General features: G+C 43.6%; 1 protein-coding gene across 2 annotated transcripts in view; it reads right to left on the reverse strand.

Annotated features, from left to right (window-relative positions):
- ANKFY1 (ankyrin repeat and FYVE domain containing 1) overlaps window positions 1-21,339 on the reverse strand; it is a 32,652-nt gene extending 11,313 nt beyond the window's left edge. Inside the window, exons 1-15 of one of the 2 annotated variants that reach the window (XM_071448107.1) lie at window positions 21,170-21,339; window positions 15,973-16,165; window positions 14,374-14,492; window positions 11,902-12,037; window positions 10,321-10,444; window positions 8,990-9,139; window positions 8,339-8,504; window positions 6,133-6,337; window positions 5,325-5,393; window positions 4,388-4,587; window positions 3,875-3,972; window positions 3,267-3,492; window positions 2,201-2,299; window positions 1,678-1,831; window positions 588-756 (exon numbers count right to left, since the gene is read on the reverse strand). In XM_071448107.1, the coding sequence (XP_071304208.1) occupies window positions 588-756; window positions 1,678-1,831; window positions 2,201-2,299; window positions 3,267-3,492; window positions 3,875-3,972; window positions 4,388-4,587; window positions 5,325-5,393; window positions 6,133-6,337; window positions 8,339-8,504; window positions 8,990-9,139; window positions 10,321-10,444; window positions 11,902-12,037; window positions 14,374-14,492; window positions 15,973-16,165; window positions 21,170-21,179 (2,118 nt within the window). In that variant the 5' untranslated portion in view covers window positions 21,180-21,339. Of the gene's footprint in view, window positions 1-587; window positions 757-1,677; window positions 1,832-2,200; window positions 2,300-3,266; window positions 3,493-3,874; window positions 3,973-4,387; window positions 4,588-5,324; window positions 5,394-6,132; window positions 6,338-8,338; window positions 8,505-8,989; window positions 9,140-10,320; window positions 10,445-11,901; window positions 12,038-14,029; window positions 14,152-14,373; window positions 14,493-15,972; window positions 16,166-21,169 lie in introns of those variants that run through there. The other variant, XM_071448108.1, reaches the window with a different exon arrangement.
- Window positions 21,340-24,639: the final 3,300 nt, after the last annotated feature.

The raw sequence follows: 24,639 nt of genomic DNA on the forward strand, positions 1-24,639 counted from the left end.
TCATGTCACTAGCAGAGTTTTTAAAGTTTTTAACCAGTTGTCTCTAGCAGACAATTGGACAAAACTTCCAAATAACTTCCTTATGAATAAGACACAAGAAGGTCTACTTGTGTCTCCTAGGAAATCTGCTGTATCACCCATGCCTGAAAGTAAACAGTCTTTAAAGTAAATATGAGCATTTAAAGGCCTTCTTGGTTCAATGTTAAAATGGAATAAAAAGTAGCACATACACTAAAGCATAAAATGAGTATTCAGTTTTATTCAGCAAGCTGATCATTACACAAGTTGTGTATGCTACAGACTGATCTAAGCAGATCCTCACTCCATCCAGATCAAGAATCCAGACTGCAGGATGTATATAGAATATATTTTTTTATTAAAGTGGCTGCCAGATATTTGGTTATGCACACTACAGTATTTATAAGATTCCTGCAGTAAAGAGGAATTTCTGGTGAAGAAAAGACCTCCAGAAATTAGTAATATTGGACTAGTCTGTTCTCTTCATGCACTGAGTTTGCTTTTGCTGATGAAGCCTTTTGCTGCTAGCAAGATGAACAAAAGTGAGACTAAAGCCAACTGAGTCTTACCAGAGTTGATGCAATGTCTTCCAGGTTGTTTTCCAAGGCAAGCCACAAGGGAGGATTTCCTTTCTCATCAGGCACAGACATGTCTGCTCCCCTGGTACAAATGGCATCCACCACCAGTGGGAGCTGGTTTTGGATGGCCAGCTGCAGGGCTGTCTGTCCATCCTGGGTCCTGCAGCAGGGACACTTCCAAGTGTTACAGATGCATTATAAAGTTCAGCAACAGCACTTTACTGGCAAAGCCAAGAATTAACTCCTCTTGTACGTATCTTTGCTCTGGTAGGACCATCACAAACACACCATGTATTATTTCACCACAGCTCTCTAGTCTACCTTTCTTCTCCCCTTCACTTTTAGCAAGTGATTGATTTCTACAGTTGGAAAAACAAGTTAGTGATCTTAGCTCAGAGACATTCAATTCCTTCAGTGCAGCCATTATTTGAACAGAGCTCCTTCTGAGCCAGCCTGCTGCCATGGAAGCAAACAGCTTTGTCTCCAAGGTGGCAACACTTCAAGCAACAGTCAAACACCAACTGTTAAAAAGTTGAAGTCAGAACAGCAGCTTTAGGCAGTTTGTACCCATGACATTCACTACAGTACAGCTTGCCAAATTTAACAGACAGCCTGTCAGTCATGTAAGCAGACAAATGTTCTGTTAAGTCTAATGTAAGTTGTCTAGGAGATACTGAGGAGGCAAAATTATCAGACTCCTGTTGCTGGATCTGTATCTAATTATTTTAGATGGTAGCAAACATGCAGTTCTAACAAGCTGGCAAATAGATGAGACAATAGAAGTTCAGTGCCTCTAGGCCTGTCCCTAGGACTTCAGTCTGCTACAGAGGAAGCTGTTTTACCCAGAATTAAGTGGCACCTCCTTCTGCAGCCTCAAGAGGAGGTACTGACCAATGGAGCTATACCTAGGTCCAAGATAACACATGTAATTCCTCAGCCATAACCAGTGCCACAAAACAGTGCCAAACATAAAACTATGTGTAAATCAGCTCTGGAACAAATCTCAAGCCATTATTCAAAGGCAGTCAGCACTTGCTCCTAGATACATTCACAGGTGAGAATTGTACAGTTAGGACCTTACCTGACATTTATATCTGCCTGATGTTCCAGCAGGAAGAGGGCACTCTTACTGTCCTGTCTCTGGATTGCCATGTGCAGGAGTGTCTGTCCATCTGACATGGTGTCATTGATGGATGCCCCAGATCCCAGCAGCTGAGCTGCTATTGTGTGCATGCCTGAACAGACCAAGCTCATTAGTATTTTATCTTTAGTTCTATAAAACAGACACACTGAGACTAATAGAATGAAGTTCATGTGCACAGCCAATATGATTAATAGCTTTCATCTGATATGAAAACTACCAGTGAGTTCACAGAGGAAGAATTCCACTAAAGTGCAAGTACAGTCCTGGGCAGAAGCTGTAGGACTAGAAATCTTTCACTAAGTCATATGTGAACACTAATTTTAAAATATGAAGAACCATCTAAAGCTCTCCTTGACAACTCCTCCCCAGCAGCACAAGCCAGAACATGAACACACAGCAGCTGTTTTATCTTTAAGAAAATCTTGTTCACATTGTAGCTTCACATCCTGAAGGCACATACCTGTCCAAAGAGCCAATCCCAGCACAGTCTGGTCTCTCGAGTCCTTCAGACTGAAGTCAGGAATGATTTGCAAGTTGTTGGTAGCATGAAGAGCATTAGCTACAAGAAAGCACAAGGAATTAGGGTATTCTTGTACTTGACCTGCAGTCTCACACTGAAAGCTGCAGCAGCAATGTCACATTTGGTACTAGGCTGCTCCTGTAGCAGTCAGTTTGTAAGATCTGAGCAAAGTACCTTCAGCTACCCTGATGTGACACTGCCTAGGATTCAGACAATACTGCCACTACTGACTGATCTTAATACATATACCAAGAAAAAAAAATCAATTTTCTAGCTAAGAGGCTTAACCTGTCTCTTTCTAGCTGCAATTCCAAATAGAGTGGCATATACAAAGCTCTGAGAATGAAGAGTGGAGGCTCCACAATATTGTGCAGCCTGGGATGGACAGTATTTACCCCAGATCACCTACTGGGATGGGCAATATTTACCTGAGATGGGCAATATTTACCCCAGTTTACCTACTTCCTTCTAAATCCTACTTATGGTAGGAGACAAAATTGGCCCTGCTTCAGCTGTCAAATTCCCTTCCTGCTGAAGGGAATTCCCTTCCTGCTGCTAGAAAGAAGCTGACTAATAGCATTTAATGAACTCATCTGTGGTATTTGAGCACTCAAGTCTCAACTCTACTATAATACCAGCATTGCTCTGTATAAAGTCCTCTAGGAGTTGAGGGAGGCAGAAGTCTCACCACAGAAAAATGTCTTTATCCAAAATTGCTTCCAGCACTCACCTGAAGCAAATGCTTTGAAGCTATCTCAGGTGTAACAGAACCCAAGACTACCTGTTCATAGTCCATTATCTACAGTGGAGAATTTACAAACAGACAAAATAATTTTCTTGTTTTAACAAGCAGATGATTTGAGTTTAAGACTAGTCAGCCAGTCTTATTAATTGCTGTACTTAAACACTGTTTACAGGAAGATATGCTTTCTTAGTAGCTTGTGAAAACAGCTTGGATGCCATCCTGACACAGCAATTCACTGCAGCCTCAAGTCTGGACACCCACCTTTTTGTTCTAGGATGACTGACACCACATCTGGGTGATTGTAAGCAATAGCCATGTGAAGGGGAGTTTGCAGATGAACATTCTCTGCTGATGGAGGAGCAGGTGCATCCTTCTGCCCAGGCACTGCTTCTGCTGTCTGGATGTTGGGATTGGCTCCTTGCTGCAGGAGTTCTGCTGTCAGGTTTGCTAGGCCATGCCTGCAGGCTGTGTGCAGTGGGGTTTCTCCCTTTAATAAACAAGGTGCTGGGTTAACAGCTTGAGACATGAAGAGAAGCAGCTTTTAAACTATTAAAACTACAAGAGCTGGTGTGAAGAGTTTCACTCCTAGTAGCTGAAGCCTGTTAGGAGTTCCAAACTACATGAGTTAGCTTTTACTAAGGATTTTATTACCAGGCACTGCAGTAAGTGCTAAAAGCATGTTAACAGCTGGTGATTCTGCAAGAACAGTGCCACAAGAATGCAAGTGGTCACTAGTAAATACCTGAAAACATGTAAAGGTTCACCAAGTGCTCCAACTTGCTTTAAGCTATGGTTTAGCTATAAGAGATTTCTGCTATCTTATTTTTGAAGAGAAGTAAGGAAACTTTCGACTAAGTTTCTGCTTTTACCCATTTGTTTTGGTGGTTGACTTTTGCTCCATGAGTTGCTAGGAAGAGAGAAGCTGCCTCATTTCCTGCACCAGCTGCTCTCTGAAGCAAGCAGTTTCCTAAAGAAAAACCATGGACACTGTTATTCCAACCACACTTTGATACTAACAATTGTGCTAACACCTTCCCCACCACCTTACAACATTACACTTTGAAGTTAACAAGGAAAACCCTTGGTACTAGGGCTGGTAGTAGCCCCTTCCAATTGTCACATGCACTTCCATTTAGTGATTACACACCTTGAAATTGTAAAGAGGGTATCAGAACCTGGCAAGGAGTCCAGATTTTCTGTTACTTCCTGCAAGCCCATCTCAGCTTGTCAATGCACCAGCTCTGTGTAAAGCAACTACCACCTAGCATTTATTATGGAGCAATTGCTGCTGAAACCTCATGCATCTCCTCCAAGTGCAGTCAGCATTAAGCAATTAACACACAAGCCTTCCACCTACCATGAAATACAAACCTCTGGTTTACCTGTTAGTGTGTCTGGAGCATCTGTATTGCTGCCTCGCTGGATCAACCTTGCTGCAAAACTGTTCTCATCAAATGAGGTTCCATTCACAACAGGGGCATCCTCAAAAGGGTTCACAGACTGATCAGATGATACAGTGATATACTGGACTGCAAGCCACAGAGCTGTGCTGCCTTCATGATCCTTCAGCTCCAAGTCTAGCCTAAAAATAAAGAGTTAGTGTCCCCCAATTTATACCTTAAAAAGTGGTTCCCCAACACAGCTGAAGTTCCAAGTGCCTGAACAGCTGTACTAGCTCATCTCATACCTCTCTGACCACTTTTGCTTGCTAAGAAGCTACTGTAGATCCAGTTACTTCAGAGAATTTGTGAATACTCTGAAACAACCACAGCACCTTTCAGTGACTACTAGATTCAGGCTCATTGCTCCTAGGGAAGTGTAGAATCCCTGGTAGATTTGGGCTCCCACCAGGTGTAACAAAGAGGCAAATTCCCTTGTGCAGCTGTGCACAAGAGCTGCAAATTCAGCTGCAATGAAACTGAGTCAAATGAAGTCTTCTACTTCACCACCCTAAGAAGTCATCTCTAAGCAGAACCCAAGTTGAACTCATGAATATATTGAGATATTTCAAGAGTGTTATTACCCCTTTTAGCTCCACTAAAAATCAACCTTCACCTCTGGAATTATTTCAGTCTCTTTATAAAACACAGAGATGCAGTTTGCTGCTTCTTTACTTTGCTGCTTCAGCAGGGCAAAAACTTAGATGGCTTCTGATATGGTTTTAGCACCTCACTTATGCAAAGCCTTTACACTTTTGCATCCTAAGTTCTTACTACTCTTACTATAAGGCAAAAAGGCACAGAAGAGTTGTTAAACCAGTTTTCACATTTTCACTGTCCAAGGTAACCTCAGTGCATTTTACATTCATGTGAGACTTACTGCTTGCACTGCAGGAGCTGGCTGAACACAGGCTCATTCCTGACCACAATGGACACGTGCAAGGGGGTCCTGGAATTGGAGCAGAGAACAGTCACAGCAGGAATGAGTGAGACACTGCAGACTCTGGCCCCAGCCACCAACATGCCCCTAGAGAACTACAGGCTTTCATCTCTGCTAAAAGGAGAAGGGCACAAGCATTTCATAAAAGAAAGAGAAATCTAAACTTTTAGTGAACATGACTCCAATTAATTTGGTAGTAAGGAACTCATTCATGTAAGAAGTAACTTTAAAGGAAGAAGCACAACAGCTTCACCTATCAGAATCATGCAGCTGATATATTCCAAGTCTTCTATATTATTTTATAAACTTGCTTGCCAGCCTAACCTAACCTGTGGAAAAACTTACAGTCCCTACACTTCAGACAAACACACTGTAGAAACACACTGGCATTTTTGAGAACATTTTGGTTTTCCTGACAGCTTCAGGTATACTATTTGTCATCTTAGTTAGCTTTTATCATTCAGTGATATAGGCAATTTAACTGTATTCCATGTGTTCTAACACTATCAACTCACCCCAGCTTTCTGTAGCTGGGCTGTGTTTAATTTGCCATGACAAGGTACCATTCAGCCTGCACAGCTTTCTACTTTGAGTGCTACCAACAAGTCTCAAATTGGGTAAATGAGCTCCTGCTTCCAGCATCAGCTGTACTTTGCTGCAAGACCTGAACAGGTTCTTAGGAGGCTGCATCTGATCACCACAGCATTGTCTGTTACACTGGCAGCCCTTTGCTTCCCCCAGTATTTACCTGCCTTTGTTGTCCTGCATGTTTGGATTGGCTCCTGCCTGCAGGAGGGACTGTGCAATCTGTGCCATCTCTGCCATGACATCTGGTGAGTGCTTCTTGGGGCTGTAGGATGCCACAAGGTGCAGAGGAGTCTCCTGCTCTCCCAGTGTAGCAGCATTCACACGGGCACCATTTTTAATGAGAAAGTTTGCAGCAAATTTATCTCCTTTTGTCAAACAAAACAAGGTTATTAATGGATATATGCAGCCTATATATTTTATACTCCAGGAAACAGGTGCACATGACTTCACTCCATACCATACATTCATTCCAACACAATATCTGCTCCTAGGATGCCCCAGCAACAGGCAACCTCAACAATGCTTCACAGCAAAGTCAGGATTAAAATATTTCACAACAAGCCCTTGGAAAAAGTGTTTTGCCCAAGGTTACCTGGGACTCAAGCTCTCACAGCAGCTTACTGTTATAGAGATACTGACTTTGCTCATTCCTCTATCAAGATAAATCCATTGTTGCTTTAATAAAACATTGGACAAACTGTGCTACTAAACACAAAAGTCTTTTTTGAACAACAGGTACTATTCCAAGGCACTAGTCAAAAGTTTCCAGTTCAAGTCAGTCTATCAAGTGTTACCACATAAACAAGTAATAACACTGCCTTTGCTCTTGGAAATCCAGGCCCTTGTGCATACACAGGGTAAAGGGCTTCAGCAGTGCACACCCACCATGCACAGCATTCCCAAAACTCCTTCTTGATTAGACCCACTTCAACACATGAAACCTTGAACTTGAAACAACAATGCAAAGTATAACTTCAGGAAAATACTAGCTGCCCCTGCTTCAAAGGCTACTTTGCAGAGACATATTCACGTTTTGCTTGGCCTGAATGCAAGATCAGAGAACAAAGAACAGTGTTTCAATCTATAGTGCTGGATTATCTCTGCCAACAAAAACAGAAGTCCCATTTTCTGATTTCCATATCAAACATTCCCCCACTTTTCAGTGATCATAAGTAGTAAGAATCATGTGGCAAGTGCAGACAGTTTGCTTTAGCTCCATTTCCAGAGCATGTGATTGTTAACTGTGATTAATTCACTGAAGCTGTGGTTACTGAAAAGCAAGTGTTTATTCTCAGAGCTCTAGCTCAGACTGAAAGCAGACATTAGAACTAGAGACAAATGCCAGCAGTAAGAATGAAGAGCAGCCTGCTGGAAATCCAGTGTTTTCTAGGGCTGCAGCCACCACACACTGACCTATGCCTACAGTGTCTCCTACTCCTGCAGCTGAAGTCTCACTCACAGATCAGATGCCAGTATCACCCTGTTCAGACATGTAGGAGATTAATTCAAATTTTGTGAACTTAAAATACAGCTCCCAACTTCTTTCTCTACTTTAGACAGTTTGGTGCTAGAAATAAACTTTCTGGAACAGAGCTGCCAAAGACACTGCAGAAATAAGGAGCAGCACAAGGTGTTTGCTGCAGATTTTTACCACACTTTGACCACAGGCCAAGATGCTGCTGATCCAAACCCTTCAGAGTACTGTGGCCATGGCAACCAGAACCTGCTGGGCTCCAGTTCTCATCAGATGCATTTTCCACTCTAAGGTGGAGAACAGCTCAACATAATCATGTAGTTGTACTCAGATTCTACTCTGATAACTGCACTGGAGCTTTGAAAATATTTAGGCTGGACAGAGGTACCTCCACCTGCTCCTCATCTTCTTTCAGTCAGATTTTCCTCTTCTGAAACTGCTGTGCAGTAGTGAGGACCCTCACTGTTAACCATACCTCAAAGAGGAATATGCTGCATTCAACCCAAGTCTAGGAAAAGACTTCATCTTTGTGACCCTTATGTTGTGGTGCCCAATTCAACTCTTTGTCAGAAAGAATACTGTCATATTAGAATACTCCCAGTGTCTGCCTGTGTGTCTTCTTTTAGCAGGCAATGTTATACTAGATTGCACCTGGATTTCACACAGCATAAGTTTCCCAGCCAGCAGACTGGTTCTCAGATCTCAAATATCAGTCTGTTTGCTTTTGTGTTTAAAAAAACCAAAAAAACCACAACAGGACAAAGTTCATACTTCACTGCAATTTTCTAACTGCCATGCCAACTACAACATGACACAGGAATAGACTTTGAAATATATATTCCACACTGGGAACAACTGGAAGTTAACACAGCTTCACATGCCATCTACTTACCTCTCTGGATGGCTTTATGGAGCAGACTCCAGCCTCTCTTGTCTGCCCTATCTACATCAGCCTTGTAGTTGACCAGTGTAGTTGCAATACTCTCCAATCTTTGGGCCAGGGCTAGATCCAGAGCAAGATCTCCATTGTGATCCAATTCATTGAGCTTCCCAGGAAGCTACAACAAAACCACAGCCAACTGCCATTAAAAGTATTTGAATAATTATTCCCTGCCCTTTGTTGGGGGACAATTTATTTGCTATTTGTTTGGAGTTTTCATCCAAGCAGAACAAGCTTTTACTTCAGCTTTCAACAGAAAAGTTGTTCAAGGAAATGATTCTTACTGAACTGCCATGATGCAGCAGAGTTGTCTATTATAACCACTCACATTTAAATGGGCATAGCAATATCAGGTAATGGATTTTATTAGATATATTCTGTTGCATGCAAGATGTTTTAAGCATTATGAATCACTTCTAAATTATGTCCTTGTGTAGCTACTGCTAGATAGATCTCCATTACAGCCACAGAAGTAGCTGTGGCAATGCTAAACATGCAAATAAGAATTGGTGACAAAAATCACTAACAAGGTTCAGACAGGAACTTAGGAACTGGTTATTTGAAACATCAAATTCTAGACAGATCAAGTCAGTCTCACTGTACCTGAGAATCCATTTCAATAAGATACAAAAAGACTACATCTTCTCTCTCAACTTTAATGGCCTTATGCAAGGGATATTCTGTCTTGGACTTGAACATTTTATACAACAGCTGAGCACTCATGCTGCTGAAGTCTTCTTTACGCAAGTCATCCTAGGAGCAGTTCAAAAAGAGAAGGGTAAGCAACACTCCTGTTTTATTTATGGACAAGGCATTGCACAATGTAATTCTCAAGTTCACAAAACAAGTTCAGTTAAAAGTTCAATTTGGATAACATTTTGGCAAGAACAATCCCATATAGTCTTTTAAGATTAGGAAGAAACAATCAGGAAGTTTCAAATCTTGCACTTTAGTTTCAAGATCAGTTAGTGAAATTTTTATTCCTTTGTCTACAGACATGGAAAAGTAGCCTTTTAATTCTACTATGGTGGATTAACATCCAGTTTTTAAAATAATCCTCTACTAACTTATTCTTAACACTGACAAAAAGTCCTACAACTATTGAAGACTGATTCATAAAATTATGAATAAAAGTAAACAGAAGCTTAGGAATGAAAATATCTTAGATCTAAGTTAGTGCTCATTTGACTAAACAGAAGCAACTTCATTTCCAGGTAGAGGTAAGCATCAAAATTTAGGAGTCAAGTAGAAAGTCAAGAGTTAAAACTGCTGACCCACAGGTTCACATATAATAACCTTTTTTATGTATTAACATATTAAAACACTTCCCTCTGTCTTCAAATTAGCCAAGGAAAGAAACCTCCACATCTAGAGTATGCATTTTAGATTTAGAATAACCTAAAGCCCCCTCAAGTCTACTGCTGACAAGTCTTATTTTAAAGGCTAATTCATTACTCAGTTAATCAAACTTTCCTCAAAATAGGAGATCAGAGCAAGTGAAACTTCCAAGTTGGTTGCAAGACTGGCTGCCTTTCTCTCCATTACAGAAGATAAATTGCCCTGGCTTCCATGAACTATTTTTAGAGAAGTAAAAGCAGGCCTGGGATTTGTGATCTCCATAGACAGAGACCAACTATGGATGAACTTATAAACACTTTGAAGCCCAGATTTGATAAACAACCCTCTTGTTTATTAGGAGACAGTCCCTTGTATCTTCTTCATGTTTAGGAAACTGAGACACTTTGTACAGTGAAGTATTTCCAACCAACAGAACAAGTCTTTGGGTGGAAGTGACTCCTCCTCACTAAGATGTTCTCAGGACAATTGACCAACTACCAGAGGTCAGACAGTGTGGTAAGGTAAGCAAAATCCTCCCAGTGAGTTTCTGGAATATGCAAACATTTCTCATCTTGCTTCCTCAGGCCAGGACTCACCCAGTGGCTAGCAATGATCTCAGCACAGTAGTTGAGGAGGGTGCTGGCACTGAGCTCCTCAGCAGTCTGATAGAAACGGATGCAGTTCCTGACATTAACCAGTGACATCACTCCTTTTTCACATCTGTCAAAACAGGAAAGCCAGTGGGCAGTCATCAAAAAGCTTTACTTAATTACTGTCCCATGCTGTAACAGAGTCCTAACACTGTTTTTCATTGATGCTGGTAGAATATGGCATGGACTAGCTTTACTAGAAGCCTGAACTACATAAATATACTTTCATCAGCATCCCTAGAAGACACCTCCCCCAAGAGCAGACTTCTATCAGAATCCACCTAGCCAAGGTCCCATGATAACACCACACTGCAGGATGTGCAAGTAGAGATCCATCCCAGCTCTCCCAAGGGCACAAACTGCAGTTCATTCACTGCCATGAAGTAGGGAAGATGTGCTACAGTGATCACAAGCAGGGGCTGTTGAGGTTGGACATTAGGAGCAATGTCTTCACTGCAAGGGTACCCAGGCACTGGCACAGGCTGCCTGGGGCAGGGTGGAGTCACCATCCCTGCAGGATTTCACAGATGTGTAGATGTGGCACCTGGGGATGCAGTTAATGATGGATTTGGCAGTGCTGGGCTCTTGGCCACTCTATCTTAGTGGTCTTCTCCAGCCTAAACAATTCCATTATTCAGTGATTCTATACCTACAAAAACATCTCATAATTATGAATGGTATCCTACACATGGACCTGTCACTGGACTACTGACCAGACAAGTGCTAAGTTCACAGCACAACTAAAGAGCAGCTTTCAGGCTGGTACAAGGCTTGAAGCAGTTTTAGCATTGGCCTTACAGATTTCAACTCCTCTGGTCAGAACACTTGACAGCAATTTAGTTGCTTCACATTGAAGGCACACAAATCACAGCTTATGAATGTCATGTACTGCTACAGACATCCCTTGGGCAAAGGATTATTCTATCAAAGGGTACTTTGACTAAATTGAAGGCTTTGAAGTTGTACACAACTTGAGGAGGTTTCAATTTGTACATTCAGGCTTCTCACTGACTCTAAACGGTTTGGAACACCCCAAAGAGTTGAAGATAACAACACAGCCCCTAGTGCCTCAGTGTAATCAGTCTCAGACTAGGGAAGTACCATACTGTTACACTAACCTCATTTCTGAAGAAAGGTTGCACAAAATGCACAGAAGTTACAAAAATTACACCTGTGCCACTTTAATACTGCAAACTAACTGCCATTGATTCATCCTAGCATTCTCTAACAATTCTTTTCTTGCAACTTTCCTGAACCTGATGCTATCCTACTGATCTCTCAACAGCAGATTAGAGTTATTAGTTTGGCTGGGAGAAGAACTGAAAAGTAAACATAAAACCTATGAGAAGTCTGCTACAGTTTAACTCTAGTGCAATGCTTCATTTCCCCTGATAAACTGAATGACATGCTGTATTATTAAAAGCTCAAGACTTTGAAAAAGCATAATTTTATCCTATTGCCAGCAGCTATCATCTTATTTCTGTTCAAACAAGGTTTAAGAGTTGAAGTATATTTACTAAGACTCACCTTTCCCTAAGCAGCTGGAGCTGAAATTTATTAGCTAATTTCATGAGCTCTGTCAAGAAGATATCATCTTCTCTTAGCTCAAGTTCATCTGTGTAGATCCACCTCAGCATTGCCATGGTTACCTCTGGGTCAGCATCTGGAACAGGGAGCAACAGGATTAATAAAATACTTAAAAACAATCACCTATCCTAGTAGTTGCTATTCCTTTGACTTCTAAAAGTCACAGCTACCATAAAAAAGAAAAAGATAGTCTTGTTTTGAAACTGTACTTTGTTCAAAATGTCAAAATGAGTGAAATTGGTCAGAAGTTGAGTAACAGTGCTGGCACCAAGCAGGAAAACCTCCTTACACTGTGCCACTGTGCAGAATGCAGGGAGCACTGTAACATCTACCTGCTACACCAGTGCTGCACATTTAAGGGCCCTTATAAAGTCCTTGGTCCCTCACATATGGCCCAATGCACATCCACACCTGACAGGAACAAAGCCCTTTTTCATTTAACAGCCATATGTTATGAACTGCTGCATTCCAAGCAAGGTACTTACACCTTGGTACACCTTGGTAGTAACTACAAAGCATTTCAAACTGCTGGTAGCCATTTCTAGGAGAAGTACAAAAAATCCAGTTTAAGAAGCTGGTTAGATTTCAGGTCTTTACAAGACTGATCACAAACTGATGCTTTTATACAGTGAGAAAACCAGAAAATCACACCATGGGACACTACACAAGCCCAGTGGCCAAGAACCTTTGTCACTCACTCACAATTAAAATGACAATCCATCTTACAAGGATATAGATAAGAATAACTTCAGAAGATCAGATCAATCACAACAGAAATACCATCCATTTTAAAAATTAACCTTAGTTCTTTGAGCTGCTTTGTTCTTTAAAAAAATATTTTGAATGAAAAACCTTAAAGAACCAGAAATACCCATCCTAAAACATCTCCTTCAGATGGAGGGTTGGCCCAGATTATCTCAGAGTAGTAGAAGTACTTGGCATGCAGACTGCCTCTCAGGAATCACAAGGGTTTAGTAAGACAAGTATTTTTTGCCAAACTCAAAGCAATCAGAGAGCCTACTTGAGATGTACTATCAGCTCTGCCTTGGCAGAGGTAAGAGTGCATTTTCTCCCTCTCAATAAGAGAACATGTGTTCGTGTCTTTCTACTCTTTTAAAGATTAGAAAATTCTACAGATTACATGAACTCTAAAAGTGCTCAATCTCAAATGCTGCCTGCATTCTGAAGATAAGATTCAGGCAATCTTAGCCTGCAAATTCTTAAGAGAACCCCTTAAGAAAACAATTTGCAGGGAACAGCTTGTATCTTCCTCCAGTTACTTCATAAGCTAATCCTTGTGCCATTTATCAATTTTTTTTTAATCAATAATGCAATTTTACAGTGGAAAGTATCATTTACTAACAGATATTTAAGCAGTGTTTGCATTGTTAAACATGTAAGACAGCAGTTACATTTCAGATTCTCAGGCTAGCTTAGATGTGGACCTAGAAATGCTTTGGACTGCCACTTGTAATGACACTACAATTAACATAAGAGCTTTTTAGTAATTATTTTTGTTAGCACAGCACTCAGTTTCAAAACTCCTTGGCATCTGTTTTCTTGTGGCTGCAGAAGGATCCACCAATGGTGTTGCAAGGAAGCCTGTGCTGTCCCATAAAACCAGCTTGCTGTGACTTGCTACTTTCCAGTTTGTCTGCACTTAGAATTCACTATGAGATTAAGTGCAGAACGTGAAGCCAATGCTTAACATTCAACATGCCAGTCAGCAAGCCTGCTTAACTTCATACCTGCTTTTATTGCTCACTAATTAATTGTATAGGGCTCTCCTACACTGTTAAGTACAGAAAAGCCTTTTGAGAGGTTCAACCTGCAGAAGCACTGCCCAGTGTAAGTACATGCAAGAAACAGCTACAACAGAACAAAACACTCGTGTAGAAGATGGGCTGTTAGAAAAGTTCTCTTCCTCACCTGTTTTACAAAGGTATCAAAGTGCCAAAGCAAACAATTTCAGTAACACATCAGTACTTGCATTCACTTCCCACACACACCGTGTTAACAAGCAGCAAGGTATTTCCATGACACGCTTCAGAGAAATTATGCACACTACCTCAAAAAGCCCTGTCCTTCCTCAAAAAGGAAGAAGTCAAGCTCCTCCATATAGATTTGTTTTTCATTATGTTTAGTTGACTCTAGAAAAGACAAACAGGCCACCAATCTCAACCCCTGTTTGTTAAAGAGAAAGAAGGCAGGTTATTGATTGAACTACCACTAGCACCCACTTCACAAGCTCACTACCACTCCAGAAAGAGAGCTCGGCAATCAACAGATCGAGCACCACTTTTAGTGCTCAGCAGCAGACTGGAAGGCACTTCAGTAACCTTCTCCCAGCAGGCCCTCTCACAAGTCACCCTAAAGACAACTGAGGCATCACATTACTCAGCAGTGACTGACCTGACAGATCCAGCTCCTCTGTTGAGGCAAGGTTGGCAAGGCTCCACGAATCGCTGCGCGCCGCCAGGACAAATTTGTGAGCACGGATGTGCTTGTCCCCAACCTTTATCTTCAGATCACTGAGAGGAGAAAAAACCACAACCATGTATTATGCAGACTTCTCCTGCACCTAGGTATGTATAGATTCAGCATCTCCATGGTATCTGTATCTGGGTATCCATATTCAGGTTCGAGTTGTTTGAGACATTAAAACACAACTGGTTAAGCAGAACATGTTATCAAATGACAATTCATATTTTTCTAGGGAGAAATGCAATGAGTCATTCATACTTCAAGTGCTTGGTTGGTTTGGCTTTTTAAACCATTTCAGAATAAACAGCAAGAGAATTATTGTAGAAGTTAGGAAAAGCCAACAATGCTGAAGTTAAATATTTATGTCACAGTGTCCATACCAATACTGTCAGCTGAGCAGCAATGCTTTCAGGCAAGACCAGCAAGAGAACAATGCTGTTTGACAGGAGGCTGAGTACAAGGCAGAATCCCCAGTTCAAGGGAGACCAGCTGGCAAGAACACCCATTTCATCCTGACCCTTTACACCAGGTTATCCACTTGCCCTGCTCATTTGGAAATCCCATGGCTTGCACATGTTCTGACTGTGTAGGTTCTGACTGTGCTTTCCAGACCATTTGCCAAATCAAAGCACTGCTATAAACTACAGCACACAGAGATGTTCCCTAGTGAAACCTACACTGGGACCTGCTACTTTTCTCATTCTGTGATATGTAGGCCCTTTGAGACAACTATTCAATGCCTTTAAAGCTAAGATGAACAGAAATAAAATGCTCCAACTATTCTGACATATACTACCTAACAAATCTTTTACCCAGCAGTAAAAGTAAGCTCTTGCAAGCACAGAGCCTTTTCTCAGGCTCAGGAAGAGATGCTGGTGCAAGGAAATCTTAACTAAAATGGATTTTCCCTTACATGACCAAACTCCTCTACTATATTGGCATTGCTTTCAGTAACAGCAAATAAACTGATAAATATCATAGTAGTCTCAGATCTTAATCAGCTCAGGGATCTAGAACATGGAAGGGATCCTTACTGTGCCTATGGAAAAGAAACTAGTAACTAGAATTTTGTGTTGAGATTCAAAAATACATTGTATCACTAAGTAACATACATCACTAACAAAATTAGGCAAGCCAATTTAATCAGGCTTCTTCACACACAACAGGAATACAGCACTGAAAACGTTTTAGGACAAAGCCTTTCAAGAAAGGAACAGTTTTTCCAGACACATTGTGTAATTAATCCATCAATTAAGTATGGTTCAGTTCAAAACTCCTTCTCCTCAAAGCAAGCTTTGCTGCTGACAGTGATTGTGGTTAATTTTCTCTGAACTTGTGCTTAGAGCTCTCACTTCAAGAATTCAGTATGCCACAACCTTGGCATGCTCTTCCATCCACAACTGCAACTTAGGACTCTGCTCACACCCAGCAGGGAGAATTTTCCTTGTCTAAGAGCAGGACCCTGTGCAGTCAAGAAAACCAAAGGCTCCTGTAATCAATTCCCCTTGCCCAGAGGGGGCTCCTTACCTGTACTGCTCCTGCTGGTAGAGCTCAGCCACAATGGCCAGAAGCCGACTGATGAAGGTGTCGCTGGCATTGTCCTGGTTGGCCTCCACAGCCAGAAGGCTGCACCTCCTTTCTGTATCAACAAGTTTCTTCTGCAGCTTCACATACTCCTGGCGGAGGAGCAGCAGGTGCTTCTCCAGCTTGGCCACCTCCTCTGCAAGGCACACAGTGTTACTGCAAGGCTAAGAGAGATGCACACCTCTGTCTGGCATCTGAGGGTAATTGGCACCATGATATTTTCTGAAAAATCCTCTTTGCCCAGGATTTTCTCCTGGGAAGCTGAGAAGTCTCAGAAAAGAATGAAAACAATTGATTGCTTTGGAATGTGGTCTGGACATTGTTTAGCAACAGGTGAATGTTTGATTGGTTCCATGTGAATTGTTTTCATTAATGACCAATCACCATCAGCTGTCTTGGACTCTCTGAGTCAGTCATGAGTTTTTATTATTCATTCTTGTTAAGGTTTCTTGTATCCTTTCTCTTTCTTCAGTATAGTTTTAGTATAGCATTCTTGTAATATAATATAATATAATAAAATAATAAATCAGCCTTCTGAGAACATGGAGTCAAATTCCCATCTCTCACCTCGTCCTGGGGACCCTCACAAACACCACAGGTAATTTCACCCTCAGATTGCACAAGTTGTTTAATTACAACACTCCAAGGACAGTCCCTCCTTTTCCAAAGCATCTCACCCCCACTATTAAACCTTCTATTTGGTATCATTTTCATAAACACATTGAAAAATCCTAACAGTGATAAGAGCCACTTACAAAGAAAGTTCTGAATTCTGTTTTGTTAGAAATGCCATAAAGTTCCTAAAGCCATGGAGTCCATTTCTGTGGGAATTATGAGAACTAAGTCTTTGGTTCTTACTCATTTTTTCAGCCTAGTTCAGATGCTGTTTGACTTTTCAGCTAATACTTAAACCACAAATAAGCATCAGAACAGCTGCTAAAGCACTATATCTACCTCAGAGTATTTAACTGAGCTGTTTAGAACTCCTCAACCTGTCAGCTAAGAAACTCCCCAAAAGTGGCTAGAGTGGAAAACAGATTGTCCCCAGAATCCATGTGCTAAAGGCCAGTCAAAAGTCTATAAAACAACTTCCTGCTGGCACACACACTCCTCCACTGCTAAGGCATCACAAATGGAGCCAAGTCCATGATGGCTATTCCAGCTAAGGATCAGCACAGCAAGAGCACTGGGAATCTGACCCTTGAACAGGTATTTCCATCCCACTTTTCCACCACACTTAACTGGCCACTCCACAACATGCTGGGGTAAATCAACCCAGGCCACCCCCATTAAAAACCTCTACACCTCACTGCTGGAAGGAAACAGCTGTACAGGTATTTAAAACAAATCCAACTTATAAGTGCTTATTTATGGACTAGTTGCAAAAACTGTATGTTTGCTATCAATCACAGGGCTTCATTATCTTCCCCCTATCATTAAGTTGATTTTTCAAGTAAGGCCAAATCCCAGACCAATCCTAAAATAAGAGGGGGCAGGGAGAGGATAAATTTGGATGCTAACCAGTGATTTTAGGTGGGAAAGTTCCTACAAGATTACTCCCTACTAGCCAGGAGTTCATATTTCAAAGACTTTTCTAAAATATTTACTAAACATCACTAGAACAAACAAGGAGAAACTGAGCTCTGTTGATGGGTGTTTTCCTCTTGCTCCTGCAGAAAAGTTCCACAGTGCAGCTGACCTTGGCCCTGCTGTGACACAGGTCCCCAGGGCAGAGCACCAGTCTGTGCCTCTGCTGCAGCCAGAGCACCTTGTTTAGCCTGTCCTCTACAGACCCTGCAGCAAATGCTGCCTCAGAATTCTCTTAGCTTAACAACTTTTCTAATGGGTAAACAAAAGGCAACATATCCCATTTTATTTTTCAGTTAATGCTACATAAGCAGGTTTGGCAGGTACTTCCTTCAACAGCCTTTTTATTAACTTCATCCTTCAAAATTTCAGAGATACCACCTCCTTTGGGAAACCTTTCTCTTTCTACTGAAATATGCTCTGATTTCAGAATTGTGCCATCAGCACCACACCAAGCCTCCAGGAGGGTTTGAAATCCTGCTGTGGTCAGTGTTTCTATGTGAAGATGAATGCAGTTTTGGTGTTCCCAGAACTAGAAGGACATGTCCCTTGAGCAACTACTCCTTCCTCATTTCTCCATAAGGATAGTGGTGGGGCACAAGGCAAGTCCTACTGTTAGAGCAGGAGTCTGACAGGAGCCCAGAGCAAAAGACACTGAGAACTGCACCAAAACTTAGTGTATGAACAGCACCATTGTTTATCCAGAAAGATTTTTAGATGGCATACAAATTCAAATGCTAGGAATAAGAAGCTGCCTAATGAAGCTCATTGCATGCACCACCCTACAGAAATCCTGCATCTTCCACCAAAGCATGTGAGTGCAAAGGTGGGAATAAAGAATTCATACCATGATAAAGACTGACATTTTACCAAAGTCAGCTCACTAGCTCCAAATGAGCCTGAGATCACTAGGATACAATGCAGAATTACCTTAAACCCCCAAAGAGCAGCAGCTGGAGCTTTGTGCATGACCAACAATCCAGCTCATCACGCTGCTCTCAGGGCAATCCCAGACAATCCCCAGCAGCAGTGAAAGTACCTCCAAGAAGCAAAGCTTTGGGAACTCTTGCTTTCACACTGACACCATATGCTCCCTGCAAACTCAGTGAGAAGGGCTAACAGGTATTTGCTTACTGTACCAACGGCAAGAACTGTAAAATAAAAAGTTTCTCTTATTCTACATGACAACCTGCACACATGGTGTGTAGTAGCTAGACTTGAGGACAGTGTTTGATCTTACAGCACATTTCAAATGCACATTCAAGAGAGTTCTCAAGGTCCAGTTAATCAACATTTACAGCACAAGAGCAAAGGCTCAGCTTTCCCTATAAACTGCTCACTTAAGGAGTGAGCAAATAAAAGACACAATTACTGCAGGCACACACACACACACACACACACACTGAATGATGGTCCTTGCCTCAAGACACTGAAAGGACAGGCTGAGTCAGGTACCATTAACCTCTGGCTAAACACCAACCCCAAAGCCTCAGTGAGGAGGATACCTGGGTTCAACAGAGCAGAAAACACAAAATGCCTCTTCTGAGCCACAGTCCAGGTAAATAAGAGTAGCTTTTGTTAACAGCTTTCTGGCAGACTGATCAGCATCTCATGAACTGGCAGAAGTTTATATTTCATATCAAAGGCTTTGAAGAGGATTTCAGGAAAGGCTGCTGTCATTTTCTTCCAGGACAAAGCACAGAAGTACTCGGGAGCAAATAGGTTAATGCAAATGGGGAGGCAAAAGGCAATAAGGAGACAGATAGCACATATCAAAAATTAGAGGTAGGCTCTAGTGGAACCCATCACACAGCCCATTCCACCCATCAAAAGCAGTCCCAGAAGCCACATAGATAAACTTTGTTTCCTTACAAAGTGGAACTGAGTGAAATATTTCAGAAAACCAAATTATTTCCTTACCCCCTCCACTGCTCCACACTCAGACCCTTATCTCCCAAGGATGTACAGGTCATTGCTTTCTGGTTCCTCCTCACTTTTGCTTATTTTTGATCTTTACCACCCCAAAGCTCTACAGCTACTGCTTCTTTACACTCAAGGATTAATCCAACAATTCTTACCCATGCCTGCATGCAAACCTCCTGTATTAGCAGTACAGAACCCAGAAATTACACAGGAAGATGTTCAGTCAATCTGCAGGTAGCAATTGCAATAAATCGATGCAGGATTATTCTAGGCAGAGGCAACACTTCCTTATGAGAAGCACTTGGCTTCTGAGCTAATAAGCACAACTTGACAAGCTCCCTTCCTTAATGAGCTTTCACTTTTCAGCTGATTCAAGTGTAGCTCTTAACTAGAAAAGTGTGGCTGCAGGTAGGTACCTCGTTTGCAGGGACAAAATGAGCCCCTGTTCCAACACAACCTAAGGAACTGAGAAGGGTGACAACTCCAGCTTGTTATTCCAGTTCACACAGGATCGTTCATTGGTCATGTGCTTTATTCAGCCAAAAGATCAGAGAATTACTTAAGGCAGGGAAGAATCTCTGAGAACCACATATTGTCTGAAACAGAGCTTGCTTGTATCAGCTGCAGGTTAGTTCTGCAAAGGAGGAACCTAAGCCAGAGCCTTACATCCTTGAGGGTCTCTTTGGAGAAAGTTTCACTACCTGAAGCCAACTAAAGCCTTCCAGAACTGGGTCATTAAGGCTTAAAAGCAAGCACAAGAGGCTGGTCAGCTAAATATGAAGCAATGGTATTTCAGCACACAAGAAGTTAGGCATTCCTCTAAGGACTTATCAGACCAGCTTGACCACAGCATCCTCTCAGCTGATGCATGCCAGTCCAGCAGCATCTGCTCCATCTTATTCTACAAGTGTTCCTAAAATTTCACCACTGTCCAAGAGCTGCACTTCGAGAGTTGAAGGCTCTGCTTTCATCACTCTAACTTCATTTCCTTTGTAACTTGGAGCATTTTGGCTCTGTTTGCACACTCCGTTTCCCCCAAGAAAAAGAGGAAGCTTATCTTGCAGAAACGAGTAGAACTGTAAAAATCCAAGCGGGTTTTATTTTTCCCAAATCCCTTTACGTTAAATCAATTGGAATGGTGAGATTGACAGTTCAAGCAAAACAGCAGCACTCCAGGAGCTCTGCAAACCTCACCTGAGCCTGACAAAAGGGCTCCGGCACAAGTGCCCGGAGGCTGCAGCACCGGCAGCGCGCCCTGCTCCAGAGAAAGCCGGGATGAGCCCCACGACACGGGCAGGAGCCCCTGCGGCCCCCCGACCCACAGCCCGCGGGGAGGGCTCGGCGGGACCTCCCGGCCGGTTCCCGCCGCCCACGGCCACCCCAAGCGCCCTCCTGAGAGGCAAAGCCGCCCGCGCCAGCCGGCCCCGCCCGGGGGTGTCCGCCCGCGGCCCCCGCTATCTCCCGCTCACCTCGGGGGCGGCCCACCCCGCCCGCCGCGGGCAGGGCCGAGCCCGTCCCGCACGGGAGAGTGGCGGGAGCCTCACAGTGCGGTGCCCCGGGAGCGGCGGAGGCCCCCGGCTGCCGCGGCCCCCGGCCCCGCCCGGCCCCTCACCCGGGCTCCCCCCCTCACCTTCCGCCATGTTGGCTCCGGCGCCGCAGCTCTCGCGAGAGCCGCCGCCCGCCCCAGCGCCACAGCGCGGGGGTCTCGCGAGAGCAGCGCAATAGCGCCGCCACCGTCCGCGCTGCTGGGACGGTCCCGCTCGTTTCGCGTTATCCCGCCTCGTTATCCCGCCTTCTCCTCGTTATCCCGCCTTCTCCCGTTATCCCGCCTTATCCCGCCTTCTTCGGCGTTATCCCGCCTTCTCCCGAGCTGTCCCGCCTCCTCGGAGTTATCCCGCCTTCGCCCGCGTTATGCTTCTTTCTCCCGCCTTCTCCCGCATTATCCCTCCTTCACCCGCCTTCTCCCGCTCTCCTCCCCGCCCCTCCGGCGGCACCGGCACGGCGCAGCCCCGGGACCGCGGCGGGAGCAGAGCGGGGCCGGGTGGAGCCGCCCCGGGATGCGCTTCCTGCTTGCAGGCGGTGCCCGGTGATCCCGGCCGGAGCGCTGGGCTGGCGGGGAACAGCGAGGCGGCGACTGGCACGGCTGGGGAACTGGAAAATACCGCCCAGCAGCGGGGAAATCGCCTCCGCTCACCTGCCCCAGGAGCGCCGTCCCGAGCCCCGAAAGCGCCTCCGGCCCGGCCAGGGCTGCAGGAGCCACGGCGAGGGGGCTCGGGCACGGGGGCTCCTCCCCACTGCAGGTCCTGCCTTTGTTTCGGAGCCAACAATCCTGGACACTGAATCTGTGCCCCCCGGACCCTGGATTGGTGCCCGGTGGGTGAATGGTTGCATTCGGCAGGCAGTGACCGAGTACCGGGAACGGGATCATTTTCCCAGCCACGTGTACAACACAGCTGCCCCCTCGGCTGTTGTTGTTGTTGTTGATCATCACCGCTCCTGCTTAGATGCAACTGAAATGCCAAATACTCCACGCTGGTCCAACAGCAAGTTTGTTGCTTGGAGGAGCAACTTTCAGGTAAACGTTTGAAGACTTTATGCACAGTACTGTTTTACAGACGTAATTTTTTCTGGACTCCACCATGAAGTGACCTTTGAAAAGTTGCTCTGCATCATATTTATCTTGGTGTTGGATAAAACAGCAAATCCAGAGCTGGGCCTAGGAAGGCCACACAGTGTAGTTCTAGACATACCATGAAACAACCTGTCTCATTTTACACAGCTGTGTATGACTCTGCTGTATAGCAAATTACCCAACAGCTCATGGTGCTATTGATCCTCCTGAGGAACTGTGAGGAACCAAGTTAATGCTCCCTGATCAGATTTAGTTTAATTTCACAGTAACAACAGGGATCAGATTTCAAACCACTGCTATGTTTTGCATCAAGGGAATTGTAATCTCCTCTGGGGATTTGCCTGGGCAGGAAGCTGTTGCAGGAGTCTCTCTAAACCCCATCCAGCTTCTGATTTGGTTTAGAATCCCTCGTGTTGCTGCTCTGTGTGCACTGATGGCACTGCACCAAGAGCAGTGCACCAGATGGTACAGACACAGTGGAGTCCACCCCACATCGGCCTCCCAAAGCCCAAAATACATTTCTAATCACTTCAGAATTCATGTGCTCTGCTTATTGATCATCTAGTTCCAAGAAGTGTTTTCAGGCACTGCAGCAGAAGGAATTTTAGAGTGATAATTGACAATCCTTCTGAGTTTTAGGGATCTTCTCCGGTGCAGCAGGGAGAAACAGAAAAAATGAGTTAAGATGGCCGCACTAGTTAGACATTCATTAGTATTTGATGCTTTTCCTTTTCCCCCAGTGATGCAGAGATATCTGGAATGCAGGGCAAATGCCCTGTGTTGGGGCAAAAATCAGCTCAAACCCTCAGCCAGGATAACAAACCCCTAGAGAACCTACAGTGCAAACTGAGCACCCTGCACGGACCAAACCAGATACAAAGTCTTGCTACAAGAAAAACTGAGGAATGCTGGTTTAGTTCCTTGTTCACCAAGAATCCTCACACTACTTGTCAATCCTGCAGCTCCTCAGTGCTGTTCCCATCTGGTTTTATCACTAACAGCTTTCCACCAGTGCCCCTTTCAGTGTGGGGCAGGAGCAAAGAGCCAAGTGTGAGCACAGCAAAGTGAAATAGGCCATTTCCTTGCCTGCCAAAGGCTTCCTACAACCTGGACACTTGGCACCAGAGCCTGAGCTGCCTCCTTCATTCAGTCACTGGGCATTAGCCATACCTGCAGCTTGTAGATCTTAGCAGTATCCCACGGTAATGCTCCTCCCTGGGGAGTATCTGGGTCAGGTGGGATCACAAACCATCTGGGTAAGCCAAATATATATTTGAATTTACAAAGAGGGCAATGAGCAGTGCTGTGGAATTCCCAGTTCTTCCATATCACAGAAGCAAGACAAACATTTCCTGAAGAACAAACAAGCAGCAATTCTGGAGAGCACAGACATAAAGCTTTGAACAACTTTGTGAATGTACAGGTGAGTCTGTGAGTACTGTGTGTGGTACTTTGGAAGACAAAACAGAGACCACTCTTGAACTTGCTGAAAGCAGCAATACCTGAATTGCCTCAGTTCTAGATACACTGTGGAAATTGAAAAGGAAGGTCAGCCTGTGGGGGAGTAAGTCCATTGGTAGATTTAATAAGATCAGCTTTTTTCCAGTCTTTTTTTTTAATGGAAAGAATGACACCATGCCACTGAAATTCTGCACAGTCCCAACTTTAGGTGGAAGAGGGCAGTCAGCTGGTGGAAAAGAAAACACTCTGAAGACCTTTTGGACAAGTGCTCCAACAGGAACTCGAATCAGCTCTGTGTGTCTGAGGGATTAAGTACTGCATGCACCTGCCTGGCTGCAGTAGCAGCCTAGCCACCTAAAAGCAAATTTAACTAATGATTTCACAAAAATATTCATTTCCAGATATGTAAATACAGGTATCAAACATACCTGTTTATCCAACCCACCCATATGAGGAAGTAGTACCTTTCCCTCTAAGCCTTCTTACATTAAATGCCTTTTTGTCCCCAAGGGTTGCCTTGCCTCTAACAATTGTCACCTCCTTCCACCCCATCCCCCTCACAAAACCTGCAATATGTGCCTTTCAGCAGGTGCATGTTGCACAGCAACATAAAATGGAGTCCAGCCAGCAAATTAGGACTGAAGGCTTCTTCAAAGCTGACTCTTTGACACTGGAACCCTTGATTTATCAGTGGGTGCTGCTGTGCTGTGGAAAGAAAAGAGTTGAGTAGTTTTAAGTTCTTCTATAGTTTCTTTGGTCAAAGGCTTGAAAACTGCTTTGAGCAGATACTCTGAGATGAGTATTTGCTCACTAGAAGGCCAGAGACGGTTACAACAGGGATAAAGGTGTGTATTTTGTTTGCTCTTTCCTTATTCAAGCTGAAGCACAGCACGTCCAACTCCTCAAAGGTTTGCTAGTGTTGTGTTGTTGATGATGCTCAGGTAAGTTGTGCTCCAGCTACAACTGTACCCTTCCTATTGTGATACTCAAGACAGTTTGACACATCA

Source organism: Agelaius tricolor, unplaced genomic scaffold, assembly GCF_023055355.1.
Source record: "Agelaius tricolor isolate 1412-34295 unplaced genomic scaffold, bAgeTri1.0.p SCAF_25, whole genome shotgun sequence".
Lineage (NCBI taxonomy): Eukaryota > Metazoa > Chordata > Aves > Passeriformes > Icteridae > Agelaius > Agelaius tricolor.